The 19,194-nt window shown below is 34.2% G+C and overlaps 2 protein-coding genes and 1 long non-coding RNA gene across 3 annotated transcripts; 1 reads left to right on the plus strand and 2 right to left on the minus strand.

Moving 5' to 3' along the window:
- Nucleotides 1–1,336: 1,336 nt before the first annotated feature.
- P32 (complement C1q binding protein P32) lies at nucleotides 1,337–4,200 on the minus strand. The gene is made up of 5 exons (XM_023159568.2): nucleotides 3,889–4,200; nucleotides 3,689–3,839; nucleotides 1,781–1,980; nucleotides 1,637–1,725; nucleotides 1,337–1,581 (listed from the first exon to the last, which is right to left on the minus strand). Exons 1-5 carry the CDS (start codon nucleotides 4,103–4,105, stop codon nucleotides 1,432–1,434), a joined length of 807 nt encoding a protein of 268 aa, XP_023015336.1. The 5' UTR covers nucleotides 4,106–4,200; the 3' UTR covers nucleotides 1,337–1,431.
- A 7,012-nt stretch (nucleotides 4,201–11,212) lies between these two features.
- On the minus strand, nucleotides 11,213–18,478 carry Gk1 (Glycerol kinase 1). Its single transcript, XM_023159565.2, has 4 exons — nucleotides 17,672–18,478; nucleotides 16,456–16,772; nucleotides 14,072–14,207; nucleotides 11,213–12,857 (listed from the first exon to the last, which is right to left on the minus strand). Exons 1-4 carry the CDS (start codon nucleotides 18,476–18,478, stop codon nucleotides 12,588–12,590), a joined length of 1,530 nt encoding a protein of 509 aa, XP_023015333.1. The 3' UTR covers nucleotides 11,213–12,587.
- LOC141480287 (uncharacterized) lies at nucleotides 14,568–18,400 on the plus strand. The gene is made up of 2 exons (XR_012464242.1): nucleotides 14,568–15,674; nucleotides 17,624–18,400. It is a non-coding gene; the product is annotated as an uncharacterized lncRNA (long non-coding RNA).
- Nucleotides 18,479–19,194: the final 716 nt, after the last annotated feature.

A 19,194-nucleotide genomic window follows, 5' to 3' on the forward strand; every position in this document is an offset into this window, starting at 1 on the left:
ATAAACCTCCACCCATAACCATCCGCGCAAAAGAAAGGTGGAAAGCTTTTAATACGATTGCTGCTGCGCAAAACATCTCCATATTGCTGGCGGTGAACACAACAGATGGAATTAAAGTACACCTTGAAAATACAGATGATTATAGAATTACTCGGATCCTCGATCAAGAGAAAATACCCTACTACACCTATACAATGAAAAGCGAAAAACCACTCAGAGTAGTTTTTCGCGGGATCCCGGAATCCATAGAGTGCGACAACATCAAGACTGAACTCCAGGGCAAAGGATTTGAGATCCTTTCCGTAGACTGCCTGAGTAAAGCTAACAAGGTACCGATACCGTTCATGCTTGTTTTAGTTCCAAGGAGCCAAAACAAAATATACGAGATCACCGAAATTCAAAACGTGCGTGTACGCGCCGAAAGACAGAAGCCGAGAAACCGAGCAGGGCAATGTTACAGATGCCAAAAGTTCAGTCAACGCAACGGTAAAGCAGTTCCAGCCTGCGTTAGATGTGCCGGACGGCACATGACCAAGGAATGCAAAAGACCTAAAAACTCGCTCTTGCGATGCTTTAACTGCAAGGGAGAACACCCAGAACGCCCTGAAAATAAAAGGGCCTCAGATAGGCCGAACGAAAACAGACAGACCACAAACCCAAAGCCTGTCGGAAGAAACTCAATCAGGAGCGACGTCTCGTATGCGAGGGCCGTCTCATCGTCAGAGAACGCCTGCAGCTCTCCCGAAGGTCTCCCAACGGCCTTAGGGCAGCTTCTAGTGAAGTTTCCGGTACTGCAATCCATGCTTGCCGGAAAATAAAACAAGAAACAATGCCTAAACGGCCGCAAAGCCAAAGAAGTACGCTGCGACTTCTACACACAGGGCAGAGCCAAAAGAAGACGACAGAGGATCATGCAATCCCCTACCGCCCCACAGGAACCCAAGAAAAACTCAAACAGCCAAAAGGATAACGGGTCCTAGGCCCATAAATCTGACTTAAACAAGATAACGAAGTTTTCTTATCTAAAAATGGTGAAGTAGACATAAAAGATGCCAGCACTTGTTCATTTATTACTTCAAAAACTTCAGTGTGAACTAGTGAATCTTGCTTCACCAGTAAAGTTATTTTAGAATAATCCAACCGATTATACAGGTAAAATGTGCTTTTATAAAGAACTTAAATTATACTATCGAACATTTTCAAAAAAAAAACTATTGATTTCTAGAACCTAGTAAGTTTTTTGCAAAAAAAAATATACTTGCTATTTTTGTTTTGGTCAAGATGAGGAAATGAGTGGATGCAACTTAATATTTATGCAATTAAAATACTGCCAAAATTGGAAACTAAGTTTACTTCAGTACTTTATTGGAATCTTCAAAATAATAATAAAAAAACAGTTGAGACTTAAATAATAGGTACATTGTATAACTTCTATTTTCCAGAAACAAACTTTGACAGTCCCTCCAGGAGACCTATATAAGCGGTATGTTCGTACGCTGTGCTGTAGTCCGACAATTTTTCTACAAATTCATTAGAGATTCCTTTTTCCTCCAGATAATTCAACATAAGATCATAAAGATACTGAAAAAAAAGAGGACAATTACCTTAGAGGATACTTAGTCATATATGTACATACTGAATCTACAACTTCTCCTGATACAGCATAGACATTTTCATTCCATTCTCCATTATAAATACTAATTTCATCAATACCAAAGACATCATCTGAAAAAATTGGGATTGAACAAATAATCACATGCTCAGAAATTGTTAAACTTACTGTAACCTTCATCTTGGTCATTGGGATTCATGAAGGAACAGAGCAAACTCACAGTAGTATCGCCTCTTATAAGTTCTACTTTGAATGCTGGCTTTGATTTCAATTCTCCTATGTCTGGTTTATCCATATTTTCATGCAACTTAGGTTCTTCATCAGGATCTGTATCCACTGTATGATTCACATTGAATGTAATTTTGATGCTGGAAAAATTATCAATTTTTGCAGATATTCTTATTAAATTATGATAAAAATCATACGTTTTTTAATATATTATGGGTGGTATGTATGAGATTTCAGATACATAAGTTAATTATAAGTTTAAGACAAAAAAATAATAATCATTGATTTAGATAGGCATCCTAATGTAAAAACAGTAGCAGAAAATTTATATTATTGCTTAATATATTTTTGATATACGAACTAGTCTAATTATATTTCCATTATTCAAAAAAAACACAACCCTTGCTGGTAGGCTGTAGTCAAAAAAACTTATAGTCCCAAATGTTTCATCTACTACTGCAGCATACATCTTCAGTAGGGAAGGCATTGACTTCTACTACTTTCTTTCTTGCAGTCAATGCCTACACCACTGAAGCAGACAAAACATTCGCTACTATGAGTTTCCTTTGACCACGACCTACCAGCACGATTTAGTTTTTTGTTGAATATTGACTATGTACTTATTACTTTCATTATTTCTCAATTGCAATTCATTTTTCAAACAATCAAAAAGTGTTCAAGTGCGAAAAGTGAAGTAAAATCTTTGATTACATAAAATTATTACATTCAACGATATCCTGTGAAATATGGAGTTTTCAGAGTTCTGGCAAACATTTTTTGAGTATCATACATATTCTCATTATTTCTGATTGGATATTAGTGTATATGAATGTGTTAAAATAAAAAGAAGCTTCACCAAATAATATTTTGAAAATAAACTGTAAAGTTTGGAAAATAATATTATTCCTGATTCGATTATTATTTTTGTCAAAGTCAAGAAATGAAAATCATGTAACCATATTATTTAGCTTCGTCCTAGAAGAACATACATGTTCATTAGCCTTCAATTATATGAAACAATAAATTTAAAATGACTAAAAAGAAAGCAGCATTCCTGATCTTTATGATAGCAACATGAATTTGACAGTATTCATTTGTAATTCAATTCTGTGAAACTACCAACAAAACGCCCTCCCCCCTAAAAGTGTCATATCTAATATATAAGAATGGATGTTTGTTGGTTGGTAAGTGATAAACTTCTACATCGCTCAACCGATGGTGATGAAACTTGACGTGTATAAGTAATTTTTCGTAGAGGTTTTTAGGCTATCAATTTTTCTATAACTCGCCACTAGATTGCACTGTAGAACAATTTTTTGAAAGCACTGTTCTATAACGCTGTACACAACTAAGTTCGTCAAGTTCTGTCAAAACATTGGAACAGCAGCGATACAGCAACATAGTACTAGTAGTTTCATAAATCATCATCAGTTGTAATTTGTAGAAAAATAGATGTAGATAAAGTTTGTGAAATCTAGCACGAGCCTTTAAAACGAATAATTTAATAATAATTCAATAAGAAATAATTATCAAATTCTCTAACATCTGATATACTGTTTGGAACCTTTGATGTAGTAATGAATATTACTGGAGTTTTTTCCCAACATCAAATCATTATTTTTAACACCTAGACACGAGTTTCGATCCACAAGTGATCTTCAAAGAGGAAGATTAAAACTGTTTTAATCTTCCTCTTTTGAAGATGATCACTTGGTGATCTAAACACGTGTCGAGGTGTTAAAAATAACGATTTGGTGTTGAGAAAAAACTCCAATAATATTCTTTAACACCTAATCAAGACGATTTATTTTCAAAAACAGAGTGAGAAGAAATTAGTTAACTAGTTACCATTCGCCTTCAGTATTTTTTGTCAAGGTTACTTCAGCTCCATTTAAACTCGCCTTAAATCCATCCAATTCTGATGGAATAGTTTTGATTTTTTGAGCTTTCCTTTCCGCCAATACTTCCTCTGTTAAAAACTGCACCAGTTCGCTTTCACCTTGAAATTACAAAATTAGGTTCTGTAAATTTATTTTGGTTACAATTACCTTTGCTGTGGGCGAGACGTTTGTTACCACAGCCACAACTGCATAGCTGAGAGTGTTCGATACCTCCGATTTTGTTACTGTAAGATTTGCTCATACACCACAAGCTCCGTGCCCTTTGTCCATGTGGGTTTGCACAAGAAGCCGATATATTTTTAACTGGGTTGATTAATGATCTCAAGCCATTAAATCGAGTGGCAACTTTAAATATATTATTCATTTTCCTAGGAAGATATTCTTTAACAAACCGGTAAATGCAAAAAACGTGCTTGCTAGGCTAGCCCAATATTTTAGACAGTTAAAATGTCACGTCAATTCAGTCATTTGTCAATAATCACAAATGGTACACCGTTGCCACACACAGACGCGGCCGTCCATCAATTACTGCAGGTGTATCAGTTTTTTTATTAAGGTACCGATGCTTCCTTGCTTCAGTTCAAATGACAAAATAATTCACTTGCATGTGAATGAAGGGAGTTATGTTCGGAGACTCGATTGTCTTCTCTGAGGTTCAGTCACCATAGTTAACATTGTTACATATGCTGTGGTTCAGTTTATGACTGTCTCCGTTGAATTAACGATTCACTCTGCAGCATTCAGCAGCTTTAAAAATGACTAATGAGTAAAAGTTGATTGTCAAATCAAGACATGAAGTATTACAATTCAATCTGATTGTTATACATAAAGATATACAACTATAAATTCAATGTTACGAGTGTAAATTATACAAAATGTAAAACTCAGAAACGACAGCTAATTTAGTTTTGTCAAATTTGAAATATGACTAACATGTGTCCGTTTTTCAATAATTTAAAATTCTCTCATTTTGCCGACAACACAATCAAATATATTATTCACCTCATTTACGCATTTGTCGAATATGACCATAAATAATAAGATGGGAAAAACGAATAAAGCTAATAAAAATTATGTAGAGCCAAATAGAGGCGTAGAGGACTGGAAAAAACAATTGGTGTACCTAATTTGAAGAATATTGGGATTGAAATAATTTTTCTGAGTAAATTCGATGCACAAAAAAAACGGTATCAAAAAAGGGGTTTAGTGAAAGGCGGCGTGACGTCACCAGATATACGAAATGCGGAGACGGCTAAGAATTTCCATAAGTTTCGGACGTTTCTGTGTGAAGCAGTGTGAAAGTTCAATTATTTTTTTGTTTGTATTAATCTGACTATATTGTATACGTATGGAGGATGAAAAGTAAAAACAGTGTATTGTATATGGATGCATCTGAGTTGTAACTGTCACCAAAAATGTAAAAGTTAACAAAACTTTGAAAATCGCTATACTTACGAAGAAAGGAATTCGTTAAATAAACTTGTTTATACCAATTAATGAACATATATTTATCACCTAAATATACCAATACACAGACCGTTTTTTAGCTGATACCGCTATTGATATCTCGGAAACGGTAGGACCTACAAGGACGGTTAAATGAAACAAAAGTTGCCTTTTTAGGAATGCAACATACTGGTATTCTCAGATTGATAAAATCACCAACCGTTTCTGAGGCATTCACAAAAAACTGAAAATTACAGATTATATCTTTTTGCTCTATCATCTCCATTATCAATAATAACAAAAAATGACATAGGAACATTTTGCTTCATTTCATGTTTTTCATAATCTGGTTCAACCCAATGTTACTGAAATCCAAATAGATTTCTGGCAGGGTTGTCTTGATAGAGAGATGCCAATAATCTTTGAAAAATATTAAGCCATTCATAATTTCCAAATGTCTCTTGAAATATTGTCTCAACTCAAATATTTCTGTTCAGGAAATTAGTATATATATCATCAATAATTAACCAATAAATGTACTGTATCAAAAAAGTGAGCCATGAAATACATGAATGTGAATGTTGAGTTAATTGTCAAATACAAAATAAAACAGTTATTCAGTTTGGTGAGCGATTTCCATTTTTTCCAATAACGAAAACGTGGGTACGCTTGTTGCTTATTCAAGATGTTTGAGAAATGCTACGAAATATCTGGCAATGTATCAGAAATTATATCCTGAACGACGACAAACATCATAGATATTTTCAACGCATCGAAAATAATTTACGAAATTACGGATCCTTTGAAAAACCCTCCAAAAGAAAATGTACTGTTATTGAATGTGGTGGCAATAATAAAATCTGCACTTTAGGTGAGTTCAAAAAAGATTCACAATAATGACAAAGTGGCATTCATTTGATCTAGAATTTGTGGAAAATAAAAAAATGAGAACAAGGAAGTATCCCTGAGGGAGATTGCTCATAATTCGTCCTTATCTACTACGTCAGGGAAAATTTTAAAGAAAAATAAATTCAAGCTTTATCCAGTCATGAAAGACCATCATCTGCGTTTGACGGACTTCAACAGGAAAAAGTTTTTTGAAGATGGCTCATTAGAAAATTTTGCCAAAATAATGAAATTTGCAAAAAAAATGTGGTGTGATGAAAGTATATTTACCAATTGTTCAACAGGAAAATACATTATCACTGGCTACAATTTTCAAAAGAAATATGGTGTTAACGTATGGATTGCTGTTCTTGATAATAAAATTATTGGCCTCCACTTTTTTGAACACTTCTAGCCGGAGAAGTATACTGAGACCTCTTATCAAGGACTCTAATTGAGTTTTTAGAAGATTTGTAACCTAGCCTAATAAGAAAATATATGTCCAACACGACGGAGCCCCACCACATCGCAGGTGAATGTGCAGATATTTCCTCGATACAAATATGCCAGGAAGGTGGAAATAGCCACCTCGATCACAGGACTTTTCTCTTCTAGATTTTTCCTTGTGGGGCGTCATAAAAGATAAAGTATTCAGAACAAATTTTGAAAATATTCAGGAATTGAAAGTTTCAATCAGGAAAGCCTGTACCTATGGCTATCACTCCACTCCACACTATTTCTAGAGCAAGTATTTGTTTAAGAAATGATGGAAGACAATTTGAAAATTTAATGCGATATCGTATGACACGGTAATTTAAAAACAGTAACGTGACACATTCTGTTATGATGTTCATTTTCTTCAATTTGTTATTTCTTTACATTCTCTTTCGCAACTGTTTCTTTTTCAATGTGGTGTATTACGATTCTATTAACTATGTGCTTGCAACGATATTTAGGAATTTGACTTCTCTTTGAAAAAAAGTTGAATGATGTAATTTTGAAGAAGTTTTTTGAAAGAAACGTCGAGAAATACATGTGTTGTTATATATCAATGAATTTGTAATTACAATGACTACCAAAATATTTAAAAAACACTGACGATGGATTTCAATGAACGAAACGTCGGATTGATAAATAGGTTGGGCCAGATTATGAAAAACATAAAATTAAGCAACGTTCCTGTGCCATTTTTTGATATTATTGAAAATGGAGACGGTAGAGTAAAGAACAAAATCTGTCATTTTCAGTTTTTTGCAAATTTCTCAGAAATACCATTATCTTGCATTCCTGAAAAGGCAACTTTTGTGCCATTTAACCGTTCTTGTAGGACCTACCTTTTCCGAGATATCTATAGCAGAGGTATTAGCTGAAAGACGGCCTGCTATTATTCTAAATTTAAATAACCTACCTATCATTTGATGTGCCTGAAATTGCAGTCCATGCCATGGACTGCAATTTCAGGCACAAATAACCTTTCTGACGTTGAGGTTGCTAGCGCCACACTGCATCGCCCTCCTTGAGGTTTACCGGCATTTATTTTTTGTCGAATCTTATCTTCATCCTGTCGCTGAAAAGCTGAAATTTGGATTTGGCAAATTGGTGGACAATTTCTAGTTTCTCACATTAATTCATTCACATTTCCTAAAATCCTTATCATGAAGGTAGTGTCACCCTCGGAAACTGTTAACGACCGTACCACATCATGGTCAAGAGATTCATCATTTGTGTCCGTATCCCTGAACAGGTTGCTACCCTCCGAGTCAGAGGTAACCCAAAGCAGCGAGAGGTAGAAGAGCTGTCCATTAGGCAGTCTCTGTCCGCTACCTTGTCACATCTGCTAAAACTTCTCCTGGCAACTGCGTATTCTTGTCCTCCTGGCGTTGACAAAATTTGCATCCGGATGTCCAACATGGTCTTCTTGAGAGGCTACCTGCGTTTTCGCGACTCTTTCCTTTCCGATGTCGAATTTCAAAATCGTAAGTTTGTAACTTTTAGACATACCTGACCATTTGTCCTTCTGAGGTTTTTAAGTTGAGGTGACCAAACGAAAGGGGTTCTCCTCCCAGTTAAACCATGCAGCGGTCTGGCAATTTTTCCAAAGTCCTTCACGAAACGCCGGTCAGAGCTATAAAGTCCAAGGAAACTTCTTACGTCGTGCTTGCTCTTCGACGTTGGCCATTTTTGCACTGTCGTGATTTACTATGAATCTGTTTTAACTCCTTTTGAATTTCAAGAAATTTCTTTTCCTGGAAGAGGCTGCAATGTCATCAAGATGTACCAACCGTGTTTTCCAGGTGAGTCCTCTCAGAACCAACTCCATCAAGTGTTCAAATGTTTCGGGTGCATTGTATAATCCGAATGACAAACTTCAACTGATATAATCCATTGCCAGTGGAAAAGGCAGTCTTCTCTTTTTATATCTAATGTTGAGAAACATCTGCATTCAGCCAGATGTTCACGGTGTCGTCGTCTGTTGAGATGGTAACTGTCCTTTCTGATGACATCATTAGGCCTCCTGTAGTCTACGCAGAATCTCGTCGATCCATCTTTCTTAGTCACCCAGAACAGATGACGACAAGGGGCTGCTTGATTCTTCGATTACTCCTTCCTCCAACAAATTGAACTAAATCCGTTCGTCACTAATACAACAGGTGACAAGGGGCTGCTTGATTTTTCAATTACTCATTCCTCCAACATGTTGAACTAAATCTGTTCGACCAATGATTCTGCCTCTCACAAATATGCCGTTCTTTTCCTCTACGAATCGGATGGCCTTGCATAGTTCTTCTATAGACACATGGCTCCACGTCTTTCTGGATGAGAACCTTTGCGGGTTGTTGTGCATGCTGCAGAATGACTTTTTCCTCAAATATGTCAAATTTCACAATCGGTTCGCAAGTGCCTATTACTTGCCCTTTCTTGAGAGTCACCCTGTTATTGGATGCCATTTCAGAGGCATTGGATGGGATGCTGTGCTCAAGCCGCCATGCCCAGCAATTTCCGCTTGAATGAATTTCTCGGTGTTGTGAACATTTCGAACTTTCAACAGTTTATTTCTCATGTCCACCACGAATCCGTAGAGTCTAGTCCCTAAATGAATTCGTCGACGATTTTGCCTACTAATACCTCACATTTCTTTTCACAATTTCCAAGCCTCACTTCAGCTTCTCCATAAAACGTCGGTCTATCTCCAGTGGCACTACAGATACTTTCTTCAAACTGCTAGTGTTGGAAATGACGGCCCTCATTACCGACCTCGTTGCTCCAGTATCGACGGTGAAGAGACACTGCATTATGGGTGAAGTTATCGTATGCTTCTGGATAGGCGATTTTTACCAATCTTTCGACTTCAGTTCCAAAATTCAAACAGACTCTTGGATGGACCTTTAGTTATCATCTTCAATTGAGCTTAGTAGACTTGTTAAAGGTACTCACCACCATGCCCGACTTCCAAAGCTGATACGACTGCTCCACAATCCTTTTACTTCTTCACTGAAATATTTTGTGAATATTCAGAAGCCTTTCCTCGTAGTGCCGGTATAAGAGCTGTTGCTTTCTCCTCATTTTTCTATCCATTATTTTCCGCAGCGGCCTCAAATTGTCTGCGATAAATTGACCATGAAGATTCGCCATCGAAGTTTAAATAAAACTACTGCCAGAAGGGAGATGTTGCTTTCGATTTGCATTTTTCTACAGCGATTTTCTTCGTCTCTGGTGATTCTTTCTTTCCGAAGTTCCCGGAAAACCTCTTCAAATTCTCTGCCGACTACTTCAAGCTTCTGTTCAGATTTCCTTTCAACCTTCTCAATTCTCTAATTGACTACTTTTTCAAATTCGTCCTTTATTTCCTGAAATACTTTTTCAAATTCTTCCTGAATAATATTCTTCCTGAATATTATTTCTTCAAATGAATTAAGGTACATTTGATTGTCAGTTTCTTGTTTCTCCTGAATATTTAAAAATAATTTACAATGTTCCTCTCTGTCCCTTACTTGTTTTTCCTTAATTTTTAGGATTAATTCACGGTTTTCATTTCGGCGTAATCTTTCTTCCTCCTTCGTTCATTTTTCTCTCTTCTGCATTCAAATTCCTCTATTCAGCGTTTTCCAATCTCCACCAGGCCCACTTACAAAGCCTCGAACATTTTCCGAAGATCCTCCATCCCGTCTTAATCGACACTCCTTGTTTCCACCATAAAACAGAAAATTACTCCACTTCCGACACCAAATGTTACGTTTAACCCGTAGGATCGTTAAATATTGACTACACTATACAGTTAAACTCAACTTTATTTCACTACTACACTGCCAATATAATACAAAAACTTTCAACTGAACATCAGATAAATTTGCAAATGTATATCGCCTTACTAGCTCACATTGTACCGCACTTTTAACTAGACTTCCCCATCTGCCTGTTTATTTATCTTAATGGAAAATCTCTGGAAGCTGGAATCTCCTTGAAGCGAAGAGACCTTGGCCAAGTCACAGTCAATCAACGAAGACCAGCGACGGCCGGCGTTAACGTTTTCAAGGGATAATTTACAATTGTATAATATCTAAGACGGGTGTTATACGCTCAGTTTGTCATCAGTTCAGTACATGACCTTGATCACGAATGAACTGATGACAAACTGATTGACCCATGAACGACCCATTACTCACCCGTCATAACGATGAATGATAGAGTAATGTCATGGACTGAACTGATGACAAACTGGTGGTGTAACACCTGTCTATGTCTACAAAAACCGTTTTCCCCGCATTCAGGTAAGTGATTTTCACGTTTCATTTGCAGTATAACAGGCACTATAAACAATTTGAATATATCCAAACTAAATCAAAGAACACGCGCGTCCAGAAGAGTGTTGCAGTTCTGGTGTTTTGTTTTAGAAAATTTATCACACAAAATATAATAGAGACGAAGGCAAAACTTTCCCTCCAATATGTGGTTTCTCTGTTTTAAATTTTGAAAATGTTTCAATTCTATGTCATCCAGATTGTTGCGTAACGCTGTATTCACCAACCAAAACAACTCATACTAGTTAATGTAAATAAGAGCGTTACTTTCTCTGTTCTTTCTAGTCGGAAGCATTCTTTTGATATTTAATATGTTTAAGGAGAGGCTAAGACTTCAGGAATTATTATGCAATATTTATTTCAAAATAATATTGACCTTCATCTGGTACATTATACAATATTCACAAAAAAATTTCTTTAAAAAAAATAATATCAATATTTCAACAATAACATTTCCTGTAATGCACTGTTTAGAACCTTTGGTGTAATAATGAATATTACTAGAGTTCTATCACAACACCAAACCGTTATTTTCAACACCTCGACATGTGTTTCAATCACCAAGTGATCATTTTCAAGAGAAAAATTAATCTTCCTCTTGAAAATGATCACTTGGTGATTGATAGAACTCTAGAAATATTAATTTAATAACAAATATGAGCAACATTCTTTTAATAATATTATATAAAACAATTTTCTTTTATCTACATTTTCGAGTACTATATTTTCAGGCAGATTTTTTCTGTTTCAAAGGAATTTTTTTCAAGGTTTTGTGATTTTTTTGTCAAATAATATATAACATTTAAAAAGAATTAACAAAAGTAGTGGACATATGTACATACATACTTATATGATAAAAACACAAAAATCAATATTTGCTAACAAACAACTTAGATTTAGTGTGTAAATCAATTCAGGCTCGCCCTTCTACCTTTTTTCTTCTGTTTTCAATGTGGAATTTTGGTGATTCAAATGGTATCACAAGAAGTACCGTTTTGACTTCCACATACATCATGGCTAGCAAAATTTTTCAGTGATCATAGTCCCTTAGACAATTTTTTTTTGAAAAAAGTATTTTCCCACCAAAATAAAATGGTTGTATGTTGAATGAACTGCTGAGTCCCAAAATTTATAAATATTCTAGGTGTTTCATTTGAAATTCCAAAGTGGGGGTAATTTTTTTCTAAAACTAGAAACGCCACAAAAAATATATTAGTTCCAATCAATCCAAATTGTGATACCTTTTAAACCATCAAAATTCGATATTGATACCAAGAGAAGCACAAAAGTTATAGGTGCGAACATGAATCGGTTGCCTACCAGTATGTTTGAACTTCTCTAAAGAATTTTGAAAACATTTTTTCTTCAAGCATCTAGACCAAGTATCAAAAATAATTTTTTTCAAATGTGCTTTGAAACTTCTTGGATGATGTTTATAGTTAAAGTTACTTGATAATTTTTTATAAGTAAAACGATAATTCATACACCATTTGATTTCTTCTTTCATTAGTTCTTATGATCATTCAATGGTTATTTTTGAAATTCGTTCTCAAGTAGTTATGTAAATTTCTTATAATTTGGTTGTCAAATTTTTGTTTATTTTCAGTATTTTCAAGAATAACGAATATTTCTCTAAAAAATATAAGTTGATGAAAAGTAAGGATATTGAGTTCTCTGTAAATTTAAAGTTTGAACAAATGAAAAAATTAGAGTAAATTACATCTCCCAACCCATAGCACGTTCTACGGCCATTTTCCATTTGGAGTAACGTACATCACGTTCGTCTTCTGTGAAATGAGGAGACCACTTGGTTGTAGGAAGAGACATTACTGGTCCATCTAAATTCCAATGGCCTACCGCAGCACCAGCAACCATCGCAGCACCTAGGGCAGTGCTCTCAGCCATTGATGGTTTAAGAATAGTCACTCCAGCTAAATCAGCTTGCAATTGCATGAGAAGGGAATTTGCAGTCATTCCACCATCCACCTAAATGAAAGTAGATTTCTGTACTTTATGGTTGATGAAAATAAATATTTCAAAATGAAATCTCAAAACATTCATCTCTCCCAACGTACATTGTAGGTAATGGTAAATGAGGATACACTACAAAAACACACTTTTGTCTATTTTCCACTATATTTCTTTATTGTTGACCGGTTTCGGCTATTATACCATTTTCAAAACTAACTGATTACATTTAAATCCGAGTAATTTATACCTATATTGTCTAGCATAAATGATTTGATATACCTGATATCCGGTACCTGCGTTTCATATACCTGTAAAATCCATGAACATAACAAAGCTTTCAATATAATGTAGGTTTTGGGATCTGGACTATAGGTTCAGGAGAGGAATATTGTTTAATTCAAGTTGTTCGTTGAGGACAATAGAATTGGGATCTTTCTTTGACCTGTTTATTTCCATAGATTCCAACAGATTCATCATTTTCCCTTTTTCGCATGTATGTAGGATCTTTAAATTATCTTTATCTATTTTATGTTTCGAATTTTAAAGATGTTCGTACATTAATGATTTTTTTATCCGAAATGACATGTTCGTGGTACCTTGTATCAAAATTTCTCCCAGTTTGGCCTGTATATATGGCAGGGCATTCACCACATTCTATTCGATATATACCAGATCTCTTTCCTTTCTCTAATTTAGGTTTGGCATTAAATAATATGTTTCCTAAATTTCCATTGGATGTGTAGGATGTTTGTAAATTGAATTTTGAGAGATAATTTTTGATATTCTCGGAGATTCTACCAGCATAATTGATACTAACATATTTGTGTTCTGGTCTTGTGGAAATTGAGTATAGTTCTTTCATTATTGATTTTTGTTGATATTTCATTATTATGTTGTTAACTAGAGTGGTAGGTATTTTATTATTAACTGCTATTTGTTTAATGATTGCAATTTCACTTCGGAGGTTTTGATCAGAAAGGGGTATTGTGAAAGCCCTATGTATCATTGACCTGAATGCAGACAATTTCTGTGAAATCGGGTTAAAAGAGTCAAAAGGTATTGTGCAATCTGTAACTCTTTTAACTCTCTTTTAACCAGACAATGTTTACCATATTGGTTTCACTTTTGTATTTCTCACAAGAAAAGTATTATTGCTAATTATTATGGGAAAAAAATATTATTTTATATCCTCTGTATTAATAAAAAATACTTATGAATATCTCATTTACCTGCAGACTGGATAATGCTGATCCATAATCACTGTTCATTGCTTCCAGAATGTCCCTTGTCTGATAACAGACAGCTTCCAAAGTGGCTCTCACAATGTGACATGCCTCAGTATCTTCCGAAATGCCAACTATAACACTACATAACAACATATTAGGAAAGATAACTCATGGTCCATTTTAGAAAATATTTCAAAAATGTTTCTTTCTGGGAGCAATTACTTTACAGCTCTTCCAGCAGCAAAGTATTGGGATAGTAAGTTCAAAAATCGACCCATTACTGCATTTTTTCTAGGAATTTGATACTGAATAATTTCATAATCAGCATTTCATTAATTATCAAAGTAATGAACATCAGTCATCCGCCGCATCAGGTAAATGTGTCAGATCATTTTCAGTTAAAAATAATAATCAGCTATAGAATAGAGGGGTTTGATTATATGTTGGTCACATATATGTATATCTAATAAAATTCATTACCTCTTCAAAGCTCGTTATATACAATATAAAGTGATATTATTTGGGTTACATTAATACAATACTGATTGAAATTGAAATATAGGATATTAACAAAAATATTATCACAAACAAAAATCTCCGTCTGTTGAATATTACAGGGTATATAGATCATCAAATGCACTAAGAATACAGCATGTTCATGATACTGATTGACACTCTTTCCCCTGGTAAAAGTGTGACTGATGATTTTCTTTATTATTTCAAAAATATAATAATTCAGCTGCATGAATTCAATACGGTATAAAATGAATTGACACTGTAGGTTACGTTTTTAATGTTTTTTTTAAACGTGACTTGACGCATAATTCCCTTACCACCATACATTATTTTTTTTTTTGTAAAACTATCCTATAAATTTTGGCACAGTATGAATTTTTGTACATATATTGATTTGATCCAAATCAACAAATACTACAAACTTAAGCAATATTCAGAATATGGTTGCAACATGAACCTATTATTTTCAAGTGGATTCTTACGCGCTGCAAAATTCTCGAGAAGAAATGGAATTTTTTCGGAATTTCATTTTTATATACATGAAATGAAGTGAATTATCAAACATTAATCCTGAATACTCGAATTTGTTCACGATTTCAAATTTTTCATCATCAATCACAACATTAACCTCATTAATATTTATATTTTTACATCTATATAGTGTTGTAACAATCAATGCCTTAGTTTTGGAGATGTTAAGTTTCAGTTTGTTCATAACTGAATACTAAAATATTTTAAGGAGTGAAACAATCATCATTTCAATAGCTATTTTCAGAGTTTCATCACATGTACTAAGAGTATGTAAATAATCAGAATAATGATGGTATTGTATAACATTTAAATAAACTAGAAACAACAATGTCAATAAATCTCTATTGTAATCCCCAACTCACTTTAAATTTTGATAAACATTCATTGCCTATTTTGTCAGTATGAAAAGACTTATCAAGATGCCAAAATATGCCAAAATGCCTTATATCTCCCGGGCTATATTTCTAGTATATAAAATATAATTTATCTTAGTGATGACAAACAACTTACAAGGAAATATTTTTGGAAATTCAAAGTTTAAAAAACAAATTGCAACAAGGTAAGGAAAATGTTATACAAGTTATAAATGAACTATTCAAACTAGTTCTTTGAATATTAATATATAGTCATCGATGACTAGTTAACAAGAGATATCGACAAATATGAGACAATAAAATTTATTATTTTTTGTAAAAAAAAGAAGTCTTTAGAATGTATCTGCTCTGAAGTTCTATTGATAAGATCAAAGAAATAGAGAATTTAAAAAGAACTAGAAGTAGTAATATCCAGTTCAATCAGAAAAGGAACAATATTCCTGAAACAAAACTTTTAACCTTTTGCGGATATAATCCACTTTTAAAGCACAACTCGTCATTTCAAACAAAATGTGAATATTTTATACAGAAAGTTGAGACAAGATCAAATGCAGATCAAACCTTCAAAAATTCATCAATAAACTCATTATTCTTACAAGGAGATACATAATATTGTATGAAAACCGTTTCAATTACAGAAAAATAATTACCTATTGTTGCATCAAGAATTTTTCAAAACATTTAGTGAAGTTGAAAAGTTTGAAATATAAATCTGATTCTGATAAGATGAAGATTTATTGAACAAAGATTATACAACTCTTTTAAAATACTTGCAACTCTCTTATGAATGTTTGGATACTGTTCGTTAAAACTTTTATAAATGTAATATGATATATACCTAAAGGTAACCTCTGAATCATCATTCTTAGCAGAATTTAGGTTAGGAAAATGATCAGGCTCCTCTAGATCATGTCAATTACATGACAAAAAATGAAATCAATATAAAAATAAAGATAATCCATTTACCCTCTAGCTTCCTGCTGCCAATAAGGAGCATAGAGACCACTAAACGCTGGGACAAAATACACTTCTCCCGACTCAATTTGTTCAGCTTTCTCAGCTATATCTTGGGCTTGCTCAAAACTTGGCAAAACTGTTAAATTATCCCGGAGCCAGTTCAATGCAGCTCCAGCAATAGCAACAGATCCTTCTAGCGCATAAACGGGAGGTTTATCTGGACCAAACTGATATGCTACAGTTGTAAGTAGACCGTGAGCACTGTGTACTTTCAAATTACCGGTATTATATAGAAGAAAGCATCCAGTACCATAAGTTGCTTTAGCCTAAAATAAACCATTTGATGAAATACAGAATATTAACTTATCAAATATTTAGGCTTTTTACTTCTATATCAACGTATAAATAGAAAGTAACTTCCTGAAGAAAAATTCAACTTCACTATTGGGATGTCAGTCACATCATAAAATTTTGTTATTTGAAAAAATAAATTACATTTACCTACTCACCGAATATTGCTTTCACTGATTATGATTGAATATTTATACTTGTATTAAATTTATAGTTTTGCTAAAAGCTTGAATACTTCGCCAGTACTCACTCTAATGAACATAGAGCACAGAAACATAAGGTATGTTCTGTAAACTCAGTTACCTAAAATTTGGTAAGGAATTCAATGTCAACTCGGTCCAAGGCCTAGGTGAAGTTTCTGTAAATAGAATTTATTTAGTGTCTACTATCCAAGGCATCTAATTGGTATGTAGATCATTTACTGATAATGATAAATGGTGGTGGTGACACAGCCCCCTGTGCTTCCAAGTGGGAAAATAAAGACAAGGTTTTTCACTTTTTTATAGGAGGTGAAGCGAGTTTTGACCTTCTAAAAAGACAAGTTCTTCCAGAAGTTGCAGCATTAATAGATATTTAGTTTCTGATCACACAAATTTGTATTTATTTAAGATTATTAGTGTAAATGTTCTTGAAGCTTTGTAATGGACTACAAAAAAAACTAAAAAAAAAATAATCTTTTGTGAACCTTATTGTTTATAATAACTGATGATTGGAAATATTTGATATTTGTATGACAAAAAGCAAGTCATTCTAGCAACTTTAAAATAAACTGGGTTTCCACGATCCTATTGAAATATATTTATTTATTGTTTTCTATTCATTATAGAGAAATAGAAAGCCATAAAGGGTTTTAGAAATATTACCCACTGCTCACCTGTCCTCTGTTAAGACACTGTTGACCAACCAGTGCCGACTGTTGATCACCGAGACATCCAGCTAACTTCACACCTCTGAGTGAACCATCTGCTATTTCTCCATAAACTTCAGAACTAGACTTGATTGCAGGTAAGATATTGCTAGGGATCTCAAAGAAATTGATAAGGACAGGGTCCCATTTGAGTGTGTCGATATTCATCAACATGGTTCTTGAAGCATTTGTTACATCCGTTATGTGAATTCCACCGTTTTTTCCACCTGTTAAGTTCCACATCAACCAAGTATCGATTGTTCCAAACAAACAAGTTCCTGCAGCCATGGCCTTCTTTACTTGAGGTATGTTTTCTTGAAGCCATTTGATTTTAACAGCGCTGAAATATGGCGATAATGGTAGGCCGCAAAGAGGTTTCAAGTAATTTTTATTCCTGCTTTTGTTTGGGACTTTGTCCAATAAGCAGTCGACAGTTGACGAAGTTCGCACGTCCAACCACACTATAGAATTATACAAAGGTTCCCCTGTAGTTTTATCCCACAATACTGTGGATTCCCTCTGATTAGTGATTCCTACGGAAACTATATCGTTCACACTTCCTCCTAGTGCAATCAACTTGTCAATTGTTGTTTCAATGCAGGTTTGCACACATTTCAAAATCTCCTTTGGATCTTGTTCAACCCATCCTTCCTGGAGATGAATTTGAGACAGTTCTTGTTGATGAGAAGCTACAACTTCAGTTGTTCCTGCTTTGAATAGTATAAATCTGGCACTAGATGTGCCTTCATCTATTGCACCTACCAGAAAACCCATTTTATCTTTTTCCAGACCTTGCACTTTGAGTGAGATAACCTCAAAAGAAGTTCTCTTTTACATAATCTTAAACTACAGATAAAAGTAGGATAATAAATGTCGGAGATAATTCCAATCTCCATTCTGACCTTCACTTTTATTTTTTTTTCAGTATTTTACGTAGTTATTATAAAAACCAATGTTTGTCAACTATAATGAAAGCCAAGCACCTTGAAGTCAAATGAATCCTAGACTATCAAAATATTCGAATTTTCTGACTACAATAATTTGGAAAATTATTGTCATAATTCTTGAGCCCACAGACCGCAGAAGCTGATTTCTTTATTTCTTCAATTTTTGATTTGTGTTGATCCATCGAGATTAGTGTCTAGAGACTTACATCTTGACTAGGTAGGTATTATTATAGAAAATTTAATTTGAATTAATGGCTAAATGCGCAAAGGTCAAGAATACCTAAAGAGAGAATTTGGATTAAGGCAAACTCTTATGAAAGCGTAGAAGAACCACATAGTTTTATTATCTGTTTCATGAAAATTACGACTATGAAAATCTCGAAATTTCGAGTTTCAAGTCGTAATTTCGAGTTTAATGTCGAAATATTTATACCCAAACCAGGATGGTTTGTGTATAAATATTAGTACTTAGGCCACATATGGCCTAAGTACTGTGGGCTTACACTCACCCTCCCTACTCTACAGATATTCTACAGATCAACC

The sequence above is a fragment of the Leptinotarsa decemlineata genome, unplaced genomic scaffold (assembly GCF_025532065.1).
Source record: "Leptinotarsa decemlineata unplaced genomic scaffold, Ldec_3_MD MMD2_P_RNA_scaffold_11, whole genome shotgun sequence".
Taxonomy (NCBI): Eukaryota; Metazoa; Arthropoda; class Insecta; order Coleoptera; family Chrysomelidae; genus Leptinotarsa; species Leptinotarsa decemlineata.

Excerpts from the sequence above, each read along its gene's own strand:
- P32 (XM_023159568.2), bottom strand. The coding sequence starts at position 4,105 with ATGAATAATATATTTAAAGTTGCCACTCGATTTAATGGCTTGAGATCA. Across the intron at positions 3,840-3,888 it reads ACGTCTCGCCCACAGCAAAG|GTGAAAGCGAACTGGTGCAG; the intron begins GTAATTGTAACC and ends TGTAATTTCAAG. Across the intron at positions 1,726-1,780 it reads TGACCAAGATGAAGGTTACA|ATGATGTCTTTGGTATTGAT; the intron begins GTAAGTTTAACA and ends CAATTTTTTCAG.
- Gk1 (XM_023159565.2), bottom strand. The coding sequence starts at position 18,478 with ATGGGTTTTCTGGTAGGTGCAATAGATGAAGGCACATCTAGTGCCAGA. Across the intron at positions 14,208-16,455 it reads TGGCAGCAGGAAGCTAGAGG|TGTTATAGTTGGCATTTCGG; the intron begins GTAAATGGATTA and ends GTTGTTATGTAG. Across the intron at positions 12,858-14,071 it reads CAGCATTATCCAGTCTGCAG|GTGGATGGTGGAATGACTGC; the intron begins GTAAATGAGATA and ends ACTTTCATTTAG.